The 14,789-nt window shown below is 49.2% G+C and overlaps 1 protein-coding gene across 1 annotated transcript in view; it reads right to left on the bottom strand.

The window, feature by feature from the left end:
- The window catches only part of ITGB5 (integrin subunit beta 5), a 118,957-nt gene that overhangs the window by 23,601 nt on the left and 80,567 nt on the right, over positions 1 to 14,789 (bottom strand). Inside the window, exon 10 of the mRNA XM_047790454.1 lies at positions 10,105 to 10,534. Coding sequence (XP_047646410.1) covers positions 10,105 to 10,534 — 430 coding nt within the window. The remainder of the gene's footprint in view (positions 1 to 10,104; positions 10,535 to 14,789) is intronic.

Below are 14,789 nucleotides of genomic sequence, written 5' to 3'. Positions count from 1 at the left end.
GAGATGTGAATTCACAACCCTTTCCCCTGGTCACTGCAACAGGAACGAGAGGCTTACTATTTTCAACCTGGCAAACTGTCAGGTTGTTGTGGTTGGTTAAGAGTTGCCATATTCCATCCTCAGTTGGCCACTGCTCCGGGCCTGGAGCAGCACTTCCATGGACAGAGTTAGTCTGGAATGTCACATGAGTGGGCCACGCTGAAGCCTGGATGCCAAGAGCCCTGCCAAGCCACGAGATGGCAGGAAGCAGCCGCCTAGAGAAGAGTGTCCCCTGAGGGTTAGGGTAGGTGGGCTTTTCTCAGGTCAAGGCTTGGGGCCAACCACCAGTGGGGAGTGTAGCCAACATGCCAATCTTCTCAGCCACAGCCTCCCCCACAGGGCTGATCAGTTACAGCCGTTTCAATCTTCTGGTAGAAGAACAACAACTAAATGAGATCATTCATGCCAAGAGCGTTTTATACATTAGACTAGGCTAACAAAGGTTCATTTCAGGCAAGTAGGTCCAGCCTAATCAATAACAACAGCCAGACACCCACTGACTACTAAGAGGAACACTTTGTGCCTTTCATCAAATAACAGTTGTAAAAGGATGGGTACCCCAGATGGTCTCAGTCCATGTGTGTCCTTCAGCCCGGTCTGCTATGTCTGATTTATTCTTATGTAACCCAGAAAGACTCACTTAGCAAAACAGAGACTAAATATTTCCTAAAATTGTGACCAAAATAAAGAGCATTTATTAGGCAAGACTTGGAAAATGTGGGCTAAATGCTTGGGTGGTGGCAGGAAGGGCTGGAGTGGTAATAAAGAGATTTGGGAAGGGTCTCAAGCGAATCAAAATGAGTGAAATTTGGTAGAAATAATGAGCTGACTATTTACTTGCAAGGTTCTCACGGTCCAAATCTTTAATCAAGAATCACAAGGTGTGGGACCTAATGAAACTTAAAAGTTTTTGCACAGAAAAGGAAACCCTAAACAAAATGAAAAGACAGCCTACAGAATGGAAGAAAACATTTGCAAATGAGCGACTGACAAGATATTAATCTCCAAAATATATAAACATCTCCTGCAGCTTAATATCAAAAAGTCAAACAATGCCATCAAAAAATGGGCACAAGATCTAAACAGACAATTCTCCAAAGAAGGCATAGAGATGGCCAAAAACCATATGAAAAGATGCTCAACATCACTAATTATTAGAGAAATGCAAATCAAAACTACTATGAGGTATTACCTTACACTAGCCAGAATGGCCATCATCAAAAAGTCTACAAACAATAAATGCTGGAGAGGGTGTGGGAAAAAAGGGAACCCTCTTACACTCTTGGTGGCAATGTAAATTGGTGTAACCACCATGGAAAACAGTATGGAGATTCCTCAAAAAACTAAAAACAAAATTACCATATAATCCAGCAATCCCACTCCTGGGCATCTATCCAGAGAAAACTGTGATTCACACACCCAAATGCTTATTGCTGCACCATTTACAATAGCCAAGACATGGAAGCAACCTAAACATCCATGGTCAGAGGAGTGGATAAAGATATGGTACATATACACAACGAAATAGTACTCAGCCATAAAAGGAATGGCATAAAGTCATTTGCAGCAATCACAGATGCAACTAGAGAATCTCATACGAAGTGAAGTGACGTCAGAAAGAGAAAGAGAGATACCATATAATATCACATATGTGTAATCTAAAATATGGCACAGATGAACCTATCTACAGATGACAAAATAATAAGTTTAGCCATAAAACAAAGTCAAGAACACGTAGCTCCTCCTCAAGGGCTAGAGGTAACATTCTGAGCCATATCCTTGAGTTGTTTTGTAGAAACTAAAACCCCACTAGACAGAAGAAGGTGACTTCATGCTGACCACTAGCACATAGTCCCCAAACTGGCTGGAGGCAGAAAATTGGTAACTGAGGAGTTCCCTTGTGGCACAGGAGGTTAAAGATCCAGTGTTGTCACTGCAGCGTCCTGGGTCGTGGCTATGGTGTGGGTTTGCTCACTGGCCCAGGAACTTCCATATGCCATGGGCACCGCCTAAAAAATTAAATACAAAACAAAATTTTTAAAAAGGAAATTGATAATTGAGATTCTCATAATATCACCCTATTACCTCACTACCAATCTATCAGAAGAATGCCCATGAGATGATCAGGTACCCTGCAACCTTCACCTCTAATGGTGCCTTTAAAAACTCTTCCCAAAAGCCATTGTGGAGTTTGGGTCTTTTGAGCATGAGCTGCCCATTCTCCTTGTTTGGTCCTGCAATAAATGCTGTGCTTTCCTTCACCACAACCCAGTATCAGCAGATTGGCTTTGATGCATGTTGAACTAGCAGACCCCAGTTCCTTTCTTTAATAAGAAGATGCAAAACTTCTAGCAGGTCAAACTCATTCATGGCAACTTCTAGACACAAGGGAGCATTTGGATCTGGGTGGAGTTCTTAAGTCAGTGTTCTGAGAGCAGGAATACTTACCCCAAAGGAAAACAGGGCTGCATCCAATCCCACTCCACCCTTCCCTGCCCAAGGCACTGAGTGGCACAGTCCTATAGTCAGTTAGGTCACAATTTCCAAAATCAAGACCAAACTCAGAGTGACAGCTCAACACCCAAAAAATGGAACCAAAGGAGCCTTCAGAGTAACTTTCAGTCACCAGAGGTCTCTCATTGTTTTCAATTTAACTAGGAATGGAAGTTTTTCTGACATGTTTTCTGTAATATCAAAAAGCTAATGCCACCCACCCAGTTCTACACATGGCAATGATCTTATCTTTGGCATTCACATAGTTTTCCTAGGATTTTCCTTTGCTTTTTAAGTTTCATTATTTCTTTCACAAACCAAACTTCATGACCTTGGATCAGGCCTGAAGTTCAAAAGCACATGCAGAGTCCTTATCGTAGGCTCTCCTGTCTGCATACTTCACTTTCTAAGTAGAGAGAGGGAGGCAATTAGGCAAGATCCATTGCTCAGACTATTCCTTTTTTTCACAATCACTGGTAAATTATTGCTTAAGAATTCTGGGAATTCTCTGAAGGCTTGGCTGGTTAAAGAACCAGCGTCATCACGGCTGTGGTTCAGGTCACTGCTGTGGCCTGGGTTCAATTCCTGGCCTGGGAACTTCTGCATGCCCTGGGCACAGCCAAAAAAAAAAAGATGTTTCTGGAATCAGGATCTGAGCAGTGAGCACAGATGGTGAGAAAATGCCACTCCCAGAGCTGAGCTTAGAGCACAGAACAGGCAGCTTCTCAAAACAGCCTTCTAACACACTTTCTTAACTTTTAAAATCTCACATTAAGTTTGGACAGTGGAGGTAGAAGCCTAAATGGTTCATACCCTCTTTCCTCAACTGCAGAAAGTTTTGGAGAAGTGGAAAATTCTAGAACAAGAAACATTTAGAAATTAACTCAAGACTGTGAGCAACTCCAATTCTGTACCCCTGCCCCTGTATAACATCTGGCCCATGAGGAACACTTGGTGAGCTCTTGAAGGAGATGAAAGGAGTACTCTACCTGCAGCAAAATGATCTCAGTGAGAGATCGTTTTGGTGTCTGTAGCTGTGCTAAGATCAGATACTTATTTTGCTATGGTTTTTCCAAAGAGCTTTCTCCAACCACAGGCTCTAGAAGGCTGGTCACTCCAGACCTGAGCAACCCAGCTTACCCGGTCCATGTGGCCAGTCTGAATGAAGCATTGTTTTGTTACATGACTAAGCCCAAGGTTTTAATACTTCACTAACTTTCAAATAACCTTGAGCAATATCTGGATACCAATGGAAATCTTAAGAGAGTTCCTGACCATGAGGTAGATGCCTGCTGAGAACTCCCGAAACCAATCTCTTTTGATGCCATGAATGTCTCTGATGCTTATTTTTGTGGAAGAAAATGTTCCTCCAGGAAAGGTGGGGAAGGCAGCTCATAACATTTACACCAGTGGGGAGGCAGGAAGGAGCTTTACAGTTATGGTCCTATTTGATGCTTACAAGTACCCACTGGGGTAGCTGAGCGATGACAGAGAGGGTAAGTAGAGTTCAAGGTCACAGAGGTAGAAAGGGGCAGTGCCAAGTTTAGAGTCAGATTTGAACATGCACTGGTCCTCGACCATCGTGGCAAGTGATCTTTTGTGGAAATAACTTTACTAATTACGGAGGTATCATTCCTTTACAATCATAGTTATTGAAGAATACTGTAACAAATCCTGTTCTCACAGCCACCATTTGCTGAGTACTCCGAAATGAAATATGACTCTCTTGGCCTTCACTGTCATGGGCATAATTAGGATTTATATAATATCAGATAAAGAAAACTATTGTGCAGGCTATTCCTTTGAGGGAGAGGTACTCTTTCTCTAGAAGATATACACATGTATATACTGCATCCTTGTATTTGCAAATAGCACCCACGTAACCATCAAGAAATCAGAATAGAGATTAATAGGCACGGAAATACACGAAGAATTTTCTAGCCTCTCCCACCTGAGGCACACAGTGGTAGCAATCCCAGGCCACACCTGCAGCATAGAAGTTCCCAGGCTAGGAGTCAAATTGGAGCTGCAGCTGTGGTCTACACAACAGCCATGGCAACACCGGATCCAAGACACATCTTCAATCTACACCATAGCTTGAGGCAACGCTGGATCCTTAACCTACTGAGCAAGGCCAGGGATTGAACATCCATCCTCACAGACTCTATGTGGGGTTCTTAACCTGCTGAGTGACCACAGGAACTCCAAAAGGTACTTTCTGAGGCTTTTGTCATGGAGCCACATTCAAAATGGTTCTTTAACAAGTCATTTATGAAATATGCAAATTGCAATGCAGTGCCAGAAGACAGAGCTATAACCATAAACGGCCCCTGGGATACTTATGCTGAATGTGAAAATTACATTTCTGAAGAAAATAGTATAAATAGTGTGAAAAATACTTTTATAAACATATCTGGATAACTGTTGCTATGGGAGGTGTTTCATTTGGCAAGAATCAAGGAGTCTAGAATCAGGCCTTAACGTCAGAGGCACTTGTAACAGGAGGGGTTGAACATAACCTTGTCAAGCCTTCTGGAAACCACCAGTGCAGAGCAGAAACCTGTCTTTGGATGTGGGCTCTGACCACCAGGAAGGATGCCACTAGTGTCGCTCTCCATTTCTTCATGTTTGAGAGAAAACCACAGATGGCCCTTGACCTCTAATTGCCTGCCACATATTAAAATATTCATATATATTTTTATGAATAAACTGGCCAAACAGATGAAATAAAATAGATAAGACCTTATTTAGATATACTTTGGGGATCTCAGGGTCACAAGACCAAAAGTGTCCTGTTCAAAATTCTATATCCTCTTTGACACAAATCGTCTCAATATATGATATCCAAGCTGACTCTCAGCAAACTAGTCCAAGTACCCCAGTGCAAGCATCTGAAGTACAGAGACTGCTGAAAACATCTGGGCTGGGCCTGAGTTCAATGGCTTTTACCATAACAGAGTAACTCAAATCCCAGGAAATGTACTGTTTGGGTACAGAAACCAACAAAGAACAACAAAGTTTGAGCAATAGCTTCTAATTACATTAAAAACAACTAAACAGACCTTGTCCTACTTCTTCTGTTCTATGAGCAGAGGGGTTCTGAAAGGTCAACGCTCAAGAGAACAAACACGCTCACAATGGCCCTGTCGATCCCTTTGTACACACAGGGATAGTCTATGGACAGAACCACTCGCTCCGTGATGTTGCCTCTGGAAACCAGAGGGAGATACAGCAGCCCTGGCTACACATATTCCCATGACAGTGTGTCACAAAAGTCATACCCAAGTTGCTCAATTGCTTCCAGGCCTTAGTCGGATTTGCTTTACTATTTATATGATGTGTACCATGTCACAGACCCGTAATCGCTTGCATTTCCCCTCAGTCCTGTCTCTTTCCTACAGACCAGACCAGAGAAAAGGGGAAGGAGCCTCTCCAAGAAGTTCCTACCGCTTTTGGACTGGCTCTGCCTTAGTGCCCGTCCGAAGACAACCACAAGCACACAGCCCCTGCGGGCCCCACTGCAGGGGAAAGGGCTGAGAAAGACTGAGAGAACGCTGAGGTTAGCTGTCTGCGAGTCTCTGAGTCAGCATCTTCAAGACCAGAGTGGTTGTTGAGAAGCAAGACTTCTTCCCCACAAAAACCTCAAATGGAACAGCGATCCAAGAGCTTGAAACCAGTGGGTACAATTCCGGAGCGGGAGCCCTGAGCTGACCACGGGTGCAAAGAGCTGGGGGGTGGACCCCTCAACCCCCCACCCCCCACTCCCACTGCCTTCTGCACAAGCTGGAGCCATTTGCACAACCATGAACAAGGAGCCTGGGGCTCCATCATTAGGCAAGGAGGGCCTCTCTGACGCGGATCAGTCCTGCCTGGAGCTGGGCTCACGTGTTCGTCCCTACTGGCTGATGGCACAGCAGCACGACCTCATTCCAGAGACTGCTGTCTCCAGGAAGACTTGGATAGCTTCAGCTAATTGTTGCTTTCAAAGTGAAGGGGTGGAGGAGGCTAACTGAGGATGCGGTGCAGAGACAGTCAAATGTTCTAATCAAGTAATTCGGCTTCAAGCGCTTCATGAAGAAAAGCAAGATAGAAAATTGTATACACACACACTTAAAAAAAACTGAGAAAGAAAATATGAATGATGGAATGGTGAACAATTTTTTCTTTCTCTTCAGAATATTCTAGAGCTGAGAATAATCCTCCAGCTAGCTGGAGTCATTCTCTTGACTGAGGACACAGTTTGAGAAGGGACACATGTGAACCAGGGAGGGCAAAAGGTGTTCCTTGTCTGGTTCACCAGATGCTCCAAATTAATCCTAGTTGCCAAGAAGGAGACAGACAGCACAGACTGACCACACATCCATGACTCGCCTGTATTTTTTAAATCTTCCAACAGGGGTGGGGGTGGGCAATGGGGACAACGAAAGACATCCCAGTTCAGCAATCAGAGGAACTAGTGATTCAAAGCCCTGCTCACATGGGCACCTCCAAGGCATCTTGAACCTGCTTCTCCACCCGGGGGCTCGTCAGAATCGCCCACACACAGGGCTGGTGGAGTGAGGCCCAAGGAGAGCAAGCGTCAGGGCCTGGCAGAAGCCTGGAAGGCAAGACTAGCCCAGGAGAACTGTGGGTTCAAGGGGTACTCACTCAACTACAGAACATCCAGTCTCCAAAATGACCACTTTCCCCTACTAAGGCCACTCGCCCCCACCCCCCAGCCCCAGCCCCACATCCAGGCTCTGAGCCGTATCCAGAGGAACGTGGATCAGCATCAGAGGGAGAGGAGGCACCTCCCACGTGCTGGGCCCTGTTTCCTGCCAAGCACCACACCAAGTCCTTTACCTCCATCTTCTCCTTCAGTTCTCAAAAGGGTGCAAAAAACAAGGGGGTATGGAGCCATTTTTAGAGAGAGGAAAACCCAATGTCCAAGACGGCCCAGGTGGTGGGCCGATAAACCCCAGGAATAGGATCTCCTTGGTCACCAGACGTAGCAGCCCTGACTCCCTGGTAACACTGACATAAGCAGTCTTCTGGACAAAGACACATCAGAGGATGATTTCCGGTACTGGAGGGGAAAGGAGAGCGTTCTGTGATAATATGTGCTAACAGGCTTTAACAAAAAAAAAAAAAGGCACTGCTGAAGCCCGTTACAGACCCAGCCATCTTCTTGGAGCCTTTGCGGTGGCTGCCAAGAGGAATGGGCAGTGCATCCTCGGTGCCATGCCGGAAGTCCTCAGCAGAGCCCAGGCCCCGCCTGCACGCTGGGCAGAAGCTGCCGCTCCTAGGCATGTGTGGCTCTAACTCTGAAAGGGACCAGTGGTAGTGAGGCAATGTGCTAGGTGCCCTAGACACATTCTCCTACTGTTCACGACAGCTCTAAGCACAAAGTGACATAGGCAGCAGCACGTGGTGGGGTTGGATTTCAGCCCAGGCCTGCCTGACCCTAAGCACTTTGTCTGCTAATCCAGACAGAACCATCCAGCAGAACCACCCATCAGAAAGTAGGGACCTGTGCAGCCTGACTCTACTGCCTAGCTGTCTCCTCTGACATTCACATGTCCTGCATATTCCGGAGCAGTTCTAACTTTGAACGCGCTGGTCCCACTGCACCCATGGGTGTGCTCATACCCGACTCACAGTGCGGTCTGCCAGGGACACCTCCCTTGCTTACGCACAGAAGGTCTGTGCAAGCTTCTGCACTTGTTTCTCCCGTGGAGGGACAGCTGTCCTCCCACAATGACAGATCACGTCTATGTTCCGATTTGCTTCACGCGTTCCTGTTTCACCTCCTCCGCCACACGCTAAGTTCCTTTTAAATCAACACTTCACAACTGGAAGACCATTCTCAAGGAAGACATCTCAGAAACAACAGAATCCACACAGACTACGCAACAGATCACATAGCAGTAGAAGAAATTTCAATCCTGCCTGAAATTGTTCTGCTTACTCTATTTGCCAGGGGCATGGTGCTGGACAGAATGAATGATCCTTTTGAGTCATGACTTTACAGTATCTCATAGGAATGCAACTCCCAGAATGGGACCTGCCAAACTATAATTTAACTGGAATCCATGTGAAGTCCTATGCTGAGATTCAAGTGCTCAAACGTGACATGATAGAAACTTGGCAGGGTTATAGTTCATTCAAAACACTAACAATCCCCAACTTTTGGTAGTCAAGTTAAAACCCAGCTCAGCACTACAATGTGCTTGTTCAACGGAAAAGAAAGAGAAAACTGAGCGTCATTTGGATGTGTTAATGGAAGTGCAGCATCCAGTTCAAAGAAGCAAACGTTTAGCTGAACTTCGGGCTGTGCCTAATTCTGAGACACACCCTTAAAATGATGGAACCTCAGCGAAGGAAGAAACCTGATGTCTAGCCTGGATGAGACAAAAGAAAAACCTTTACAAAGAAGTTTTCAGATGTTGGAAGATTGTCCTGTGGTCGAGGGACATGTGAACAACTGGGAAGTGATTGAGAAACAATTTTCTGTTCAATATAAAAGGACACTTTCAAAGACTGTCCGTGGGAGGCAGAACGACGGCCCTCAAAGGTGTGCACAGCCTCCTCCCTGGACTTGTACCAGTGTTACTTTACACGGTTGGAGGGACCCTGCGGGTGAGATTCAGTCAAGGATCCTACAATGAGGGGACATGCCTGGATTGTCGTTGTGGAGTTAAAGCAATCACAAGGCCCCTTCTAAGGGGGAAGCAGAGAAAGAGGTGTGACATAGGCAGAGGCCAGGATCAAAGATCTGAGGGTACTGCAGTGCCGGCTTTGAAAACAGAGGAAGGTGCTGTGAGCCAAGGATGGCAGGTGGCTTCGGGAAGCTGGAAAGGGCCCGGAAATAGATTCCCCTTAGCGCTTCCAGAAGGACTGCAGCCCTGCTGACACCTGGGTTTTAGCCAAATAACATCCAGTTCAGACTTCTGATGCTCAGAACGATAACAGAATAAATTGTGTTGTTTTAAGCCACTAAGTCTGGTGACTTGTTGGAGCAGCAGTAGGAGATGAATGGGATGTCTAACAAGGCAATAACCATGACCCGCGTCAGGGAGCACCCTGCCCTCAGAGGCAATCAGGAAGAGGCTGACTGGGAGTTTCTATCATTGCTCAGTGGTTAAGAACCCTACTAGTATCCATGAGGATGCACGTTAGATCCCTGGCCTCCCTCAGTGGGTTAAGGATCCGGTGTTGCCGGGAGCAATGGTGTCGGTCACAGACATGTCTTGGATCCCGCGTTGCTGTGGCTGTGGTGTAGGCTGGTGGCTACAGCTTGATTTGACCCCTAGCCTGAGAACCTCCACACACTTCAGGCTGACCATCTACTGTCAGAAATGCTGTGCAGGTCCATCCTGGATGACCCAAAGTAGGCTCCTCCATCTCTGAGTGTCCAGGTCACATGGCAGTGCCTCCTCCTGCTTTGGTATTTCCACGCTGGCCCCCCCCTGCCAAGGCTTGCCCTCACCCAGGAGGACCATGGCAGTTGGTAAAAGGCATGTTCCAGGAATGTCCCAATGGCACCCGGCACCTGTGCCTGGCTCAGAGCCAAAGGGCCAGCGGGAAGCCTACCTGAGCAGAGGACTCCTTTGTTCCTGGCGCAGGAGAAGTTGTCACACTCGCAGAAGCGCCCGTAGATCTTCCCGAATTCGCTTTCGAAGCAGGAGCACTGGTTGCAGCTGCACTGCCCACGGCCGCTACACAGCGGCTTGCCCTCCGCTTCCCGGCACAGGTTCTGGTACCCACTCTGTCTCTCCCCTTCCTGGCACTCGCACCTGGTGCCCAGGTAGCTGGGGTTGCACTCGCACAGGCCGCAGACATAAGTCCCGTTGCCGCTGCACCTGGTGCTGTTGGGCTCCAGCCTCACACTGCAGCCGCACCTGCAGTTGTAGGTGACTCCCACCTCCAGGCTGTCCCGGAAGCCCACGGGCCGCAGGGTGAACGTGTGCTGTGCGTGTTTGTCCGGGCAGCTCCGGGCCTCCACTGACACCTCAAAGGATGCCTGGGCAGGAGAAAGAGAGGGGACATCGTGGCCATGGCCGTCTGGGACTCCCGTTACCTGCACCAGCCTCCGGAGCATCCAGGGGCCTGGCCCAGGCACAGCTTCTCCCAGGTCCTCAGAGAAGAGCTGGGGCCAAACCCAGGCCCTCCCTGAAGCGGCCCAACAGCCAGCAGCCCCCTTCAGTTCCCAGGAAGAGCATATTCAGGGTGCCAACACTTGACAGGCATCATGCTTGATTCTTTAACATTTATTACCTCTTTTAATCCCCACACCCCAAGGAAGACAGTGAGCACCAGAAGGTAGAAAGATTCACTCAAGGTTACACATTTCTCTTCCTTCCCTTTCTTTTCACTTCTATCCCATCCTTTCCCTGTCTCATTTTGAAAGTCCAACAAATATTTACCAGGCGCCTCCTCTGTGCCAGGCAAGGCGTGCTCCTGAACTCACAGGGCCCTGGGGTCATGAGGTGCTTACCCCTCTGCAGAGGTTATTTCCTCCCCTGCTGGAGAAGGGAGAGATGACTCCTGGGTCCCTTCCAGCCTATGTCCCCTCACCCGCACACCAATTTCTCCCTGCGTGGCCCTCACAGCTGCTCCTTTCACCATCAGCCCACAGCCCTGCATCTGGAGAATCATTGCTACACTTAGACTTTTTCTTATAAAACAAAGTATGTGAAGAAGAAGTGTTGCTAACTCCCAAGCTGTTCATGGGTTGCCACGGAAACAGGCAGTAAGGTGGCCCTTGCTGGCAGATGGTGATGGAAGAAAGATGCCTGCTAGCTGCCCACAGGACTGGGATGGGAGGAAAGCAAAGACACCGCTCACTGATTCCCCAGGAAGCAGAGCATGACTCCTCCACCTCCCCTCCTCCCATTGTGCGGGTGAGAAGCATCCAGCACCGCGTGCTCCCAGCAGGGCACTGGGAAAATCCACAGACAGGTAGCTGGCACGCCCTGACCAAACGCATCCTGAAGTCCTTCTTCCCTGAATGGATAGAGCCCTGCGCACTCCAGAAACTGAGTGACTCACCACCTCTGGCGCAGATGGCTTTATTTTTTTCAGAAGCCTTCTCAGAACATTCAAAACAAATTAGGAACCACTTTTATCTATTGGTATCATTACTTCTATTATTTGGCTTGGAATGAAGCTGATTTTTTACATGTCATCAACCACCTGCTGTACTGGATATGCTTTAGGTAATGATGTGTATTTTGGGGGAACCCTCTTAACCTTCTACATATCCTTATCACATTGGGATCTTTACTAATTCTAACAGGCCTCCCCTCCTCTCAGATTGTGACATCTAGGGACCCCCCAGTGTGAAAGCAGGAGTGTGTAAGACTGAGCAGGAGGCCCAGCTCTCTAGGTCCTACAGAGGGTCCTGCCTGATGGCAAGCCTCGGCTCCAGGGACTCAGCATTAGCAAAGAGCATCGCAGGAGATGCTGTTGAACAGGTGGACTGAGGATGATGCCCAGGAGCCAGGGCCAAAGGACGCTGAGAGAACTAAGCCAGCTGCACAGTTGGGACTGGCCAACCCCTACCTCTATGTGGGGGGGTGGGAGGAGATGAAGGGAGAGATTGACAAAAGCAAGTCCAAGACTTCGTTCCAAGGTCCTGAGGAACAGGGGGGCCCTTGAGGTAAGGAAAACAAGATGAGACCCACCCCAATGGTCACCAGGGACCGAGTACCACACCCACCAGGCACTGTGTAGGCATTTCCACAAGCATCCCATTGGCATGCCGTAGGAGACAGAACATGGGTGGAGGGCTGGGGGAGCTTGGTGCTGGTCACAGAGCTGGTGAGGGGTAGCACTGGGCCTGTGCTGTCCTTGGCATGTCACCTCCTAGAAGGAGGGAATGAGGCAGATGTCCAGTGTCCAGGTCTGGGTACAGATAGAGAGGCCTGGCTCGCACAGGGATCACTAGACGGGGACCCCCAGGGGGTGACCAGGAGGCTCCTTCGAATTCTCCTGCCTTGGGCTGGTGATAACCTGAGCCTGCAGAAGGGACAGAAGTGGGGGCTGCACCTGACCATGAGGCCATTGAGAATGTGGAGGTGAGCATCCTTCCCTTAGAGACAACTACTACTTCCCAGGAGAACAATTTTGCTGAACTTGTTAAATGGAAAACCCCTGCCCCCCAAAGGCATCTGGAGGCTGGAGATAGAATAAATTACAAAGCAATAACCTGGACCAAGAGCCAAAGACATTTAATTACTGCAAGACTGTGGGGAGTGAGCATAACCTTCCCCTAGGAAAACTTGCCTGCATCAAGGGATCAAGTAAGAAGAGAGAATTCCATCTCCTGGGTCTCCCGATGTGTCTGTGTTTGCTGGGGAGTGGAAGGATTAGGGCTGCCCCAAATCAGTGCTGGCAGCTGATCGCCCAGGATTCAGAAAGCTCACACACTGTCAGCACAGCTGGAGGAACAAGGAGACTCAGGCTCTTTTGAGCAGGTCCTGTTCAGCCAAAGTTTTGGTCTAACTGAGGTCCTAGCTGCTGGGGCTCCCTGCAGCCTGGTGCGCGGCCGGCCACAGATCACCAGAGAACAGCTCTGTGTCGGTCACTGGGCCCCGGGTCCTGCTGGGCATGGGAATGCTATAAAAAGCACTCAGGCACGGCAAGTAAATCTGTTGTTACTCCTCCCTTCAGAGTCCATTTCCCTGAAGGATCAGGGAAGAATCCAGGGTCTGTTAAGTGGCTGGAATGAGGCTTCTCTTCGCTGATGACTGTGGACTCTGAGAGCAAAAGCTCCCCACTTCCTGGAGACCTTCCTTCCCCCGCCACGAGGTTCCAGATGAGCCCCGGGCCATTCTGCTGCGTCTATACTCCTGCCTACCCGCCTCGGCATTTCTGGATTTACCACAGCTCTCCTGCCCGCCTCATCTTAATAGCGGAACCTCATTGGGATGCTCCTGGTGGCCCCCAGGGCTGCTGCCCAGCCCCCACCCAAGCCCACCAAACCCAGGGCCGTGCAGATGCCAAGTGCACGAGGAGCTCACTGAGACAAAGTGCTGGGCATGGGCACAGGGTGGAGAGCCCCGGGGGGGGAGGGGACATGAGAGGGGGACGCTGCGGGAAGCCTGTGCTGGGGCTCACTGGGTCCTTTGTACCAGACGTCAGTGCTGGCCGCACAGCCGGCCACTTGCATACTGATTTGTCAAAGCCAGTTCATGAGAAAACTGACTCCCAGTGGCAGGGCCCCCTCAGTCAGCCCTGAGAGGCGTTGGGAGGAAAATCAGGAAAAAAAAGAGCAATCACTGGATTTGGGTCTTCCGGGTTTTAGTGAAGGACTATCTCTCTGAGGACAACCTTGTCCCTCATCCCCTGTCACCTCTTCTGTTTCCTGCCTGGACAGATCTCCTAACCCAGAGAACATAAAACAGTCACAGAAGTACAGCCTCTGGCTGGAAGTGACCATGGAGCCTCTGCCTGCCCACCCCCACCTCTGCAGGAAGCTCTGCTTACACGGAGATGAACCCAGCTGTCCCAAGGCTCCTCCCACCCCTGGGCCATGTCCTTACCCACAGGCCAGACCCTGAGACACACGTGACAGCAGGATGCTTTCCCTAATCCCTCTTCTCCAGGTGAGCCCCAGGGGCATTCTGCCACATCTATACTCCTGCCTTGCCCCTCGTCATTCCTGGACATGCCCACAGCCCTCCCAACTCATGGTACTACAGAATGCACCCCTCTGCCAAATGATGGCCAGACACCTTAGCATGGCACATTATGTCCTACCAGTAGGACAGCAGCCCCAGCCACTCTGCCCCTTGGTCCCGAACTCTCTGCCCTCTCTCGCTTCCCACCTGCAAAAGGGCAATGCTCTTTCACAGCCTCCTGGACTCCTCACCTGCTGCTTTACGCATGCCATGCCCACTACTACAGCCTCCCCACCCCTCTCCTATGTCTAGGAAACTCAGCCTCCACTTGAATTGCACCCCCTTCTTCTCTGGGGCTCCCGTAGCACCAAACCCAGCTTTTATCACTGTGCCCCACTCTGTGGGATTGGCTCCTTTGCATGTACATTCCCTTCACCAGATCTGTCCCTGGGACAAATGTCAGGAGGGAAATACTCGCTTACTCAGCAGCAAACCTGACAAGTTCAGCTGTCAGTTCTCTGGAGAGCATTCAGAGGGACAGATGTACCTCTCATATCTCTCCTTCAGCAGAAAGCGAGTTAAGGGGAAGACCCAGTTCTCCCTCCGGGGCTGGCTCCATGGGCATGTGCCTGTGCAGTCACACAGGGCCCCACA

The sequence above is a fragment of the Phacochoerus africanus genome, chromosome 1 (genome assembly GCF_016906955.1).
Source record: "Phacochoerus africanus isolate WHEZ1 chromosome 1, ROS_Pafr_v1, whole genome shotgun sequence".
Taxonomy (NCBI): Eukaryota; Metazoa; Chordata; class Mammalia; order Artiodactyla; family Suidae; genus Phacochoerus; species Phacochoerus africanus.
Note: the sequence above shows the minus strand (reverse complement) of the source record. Positions and strands in the feature narration are given on the sequence as shown.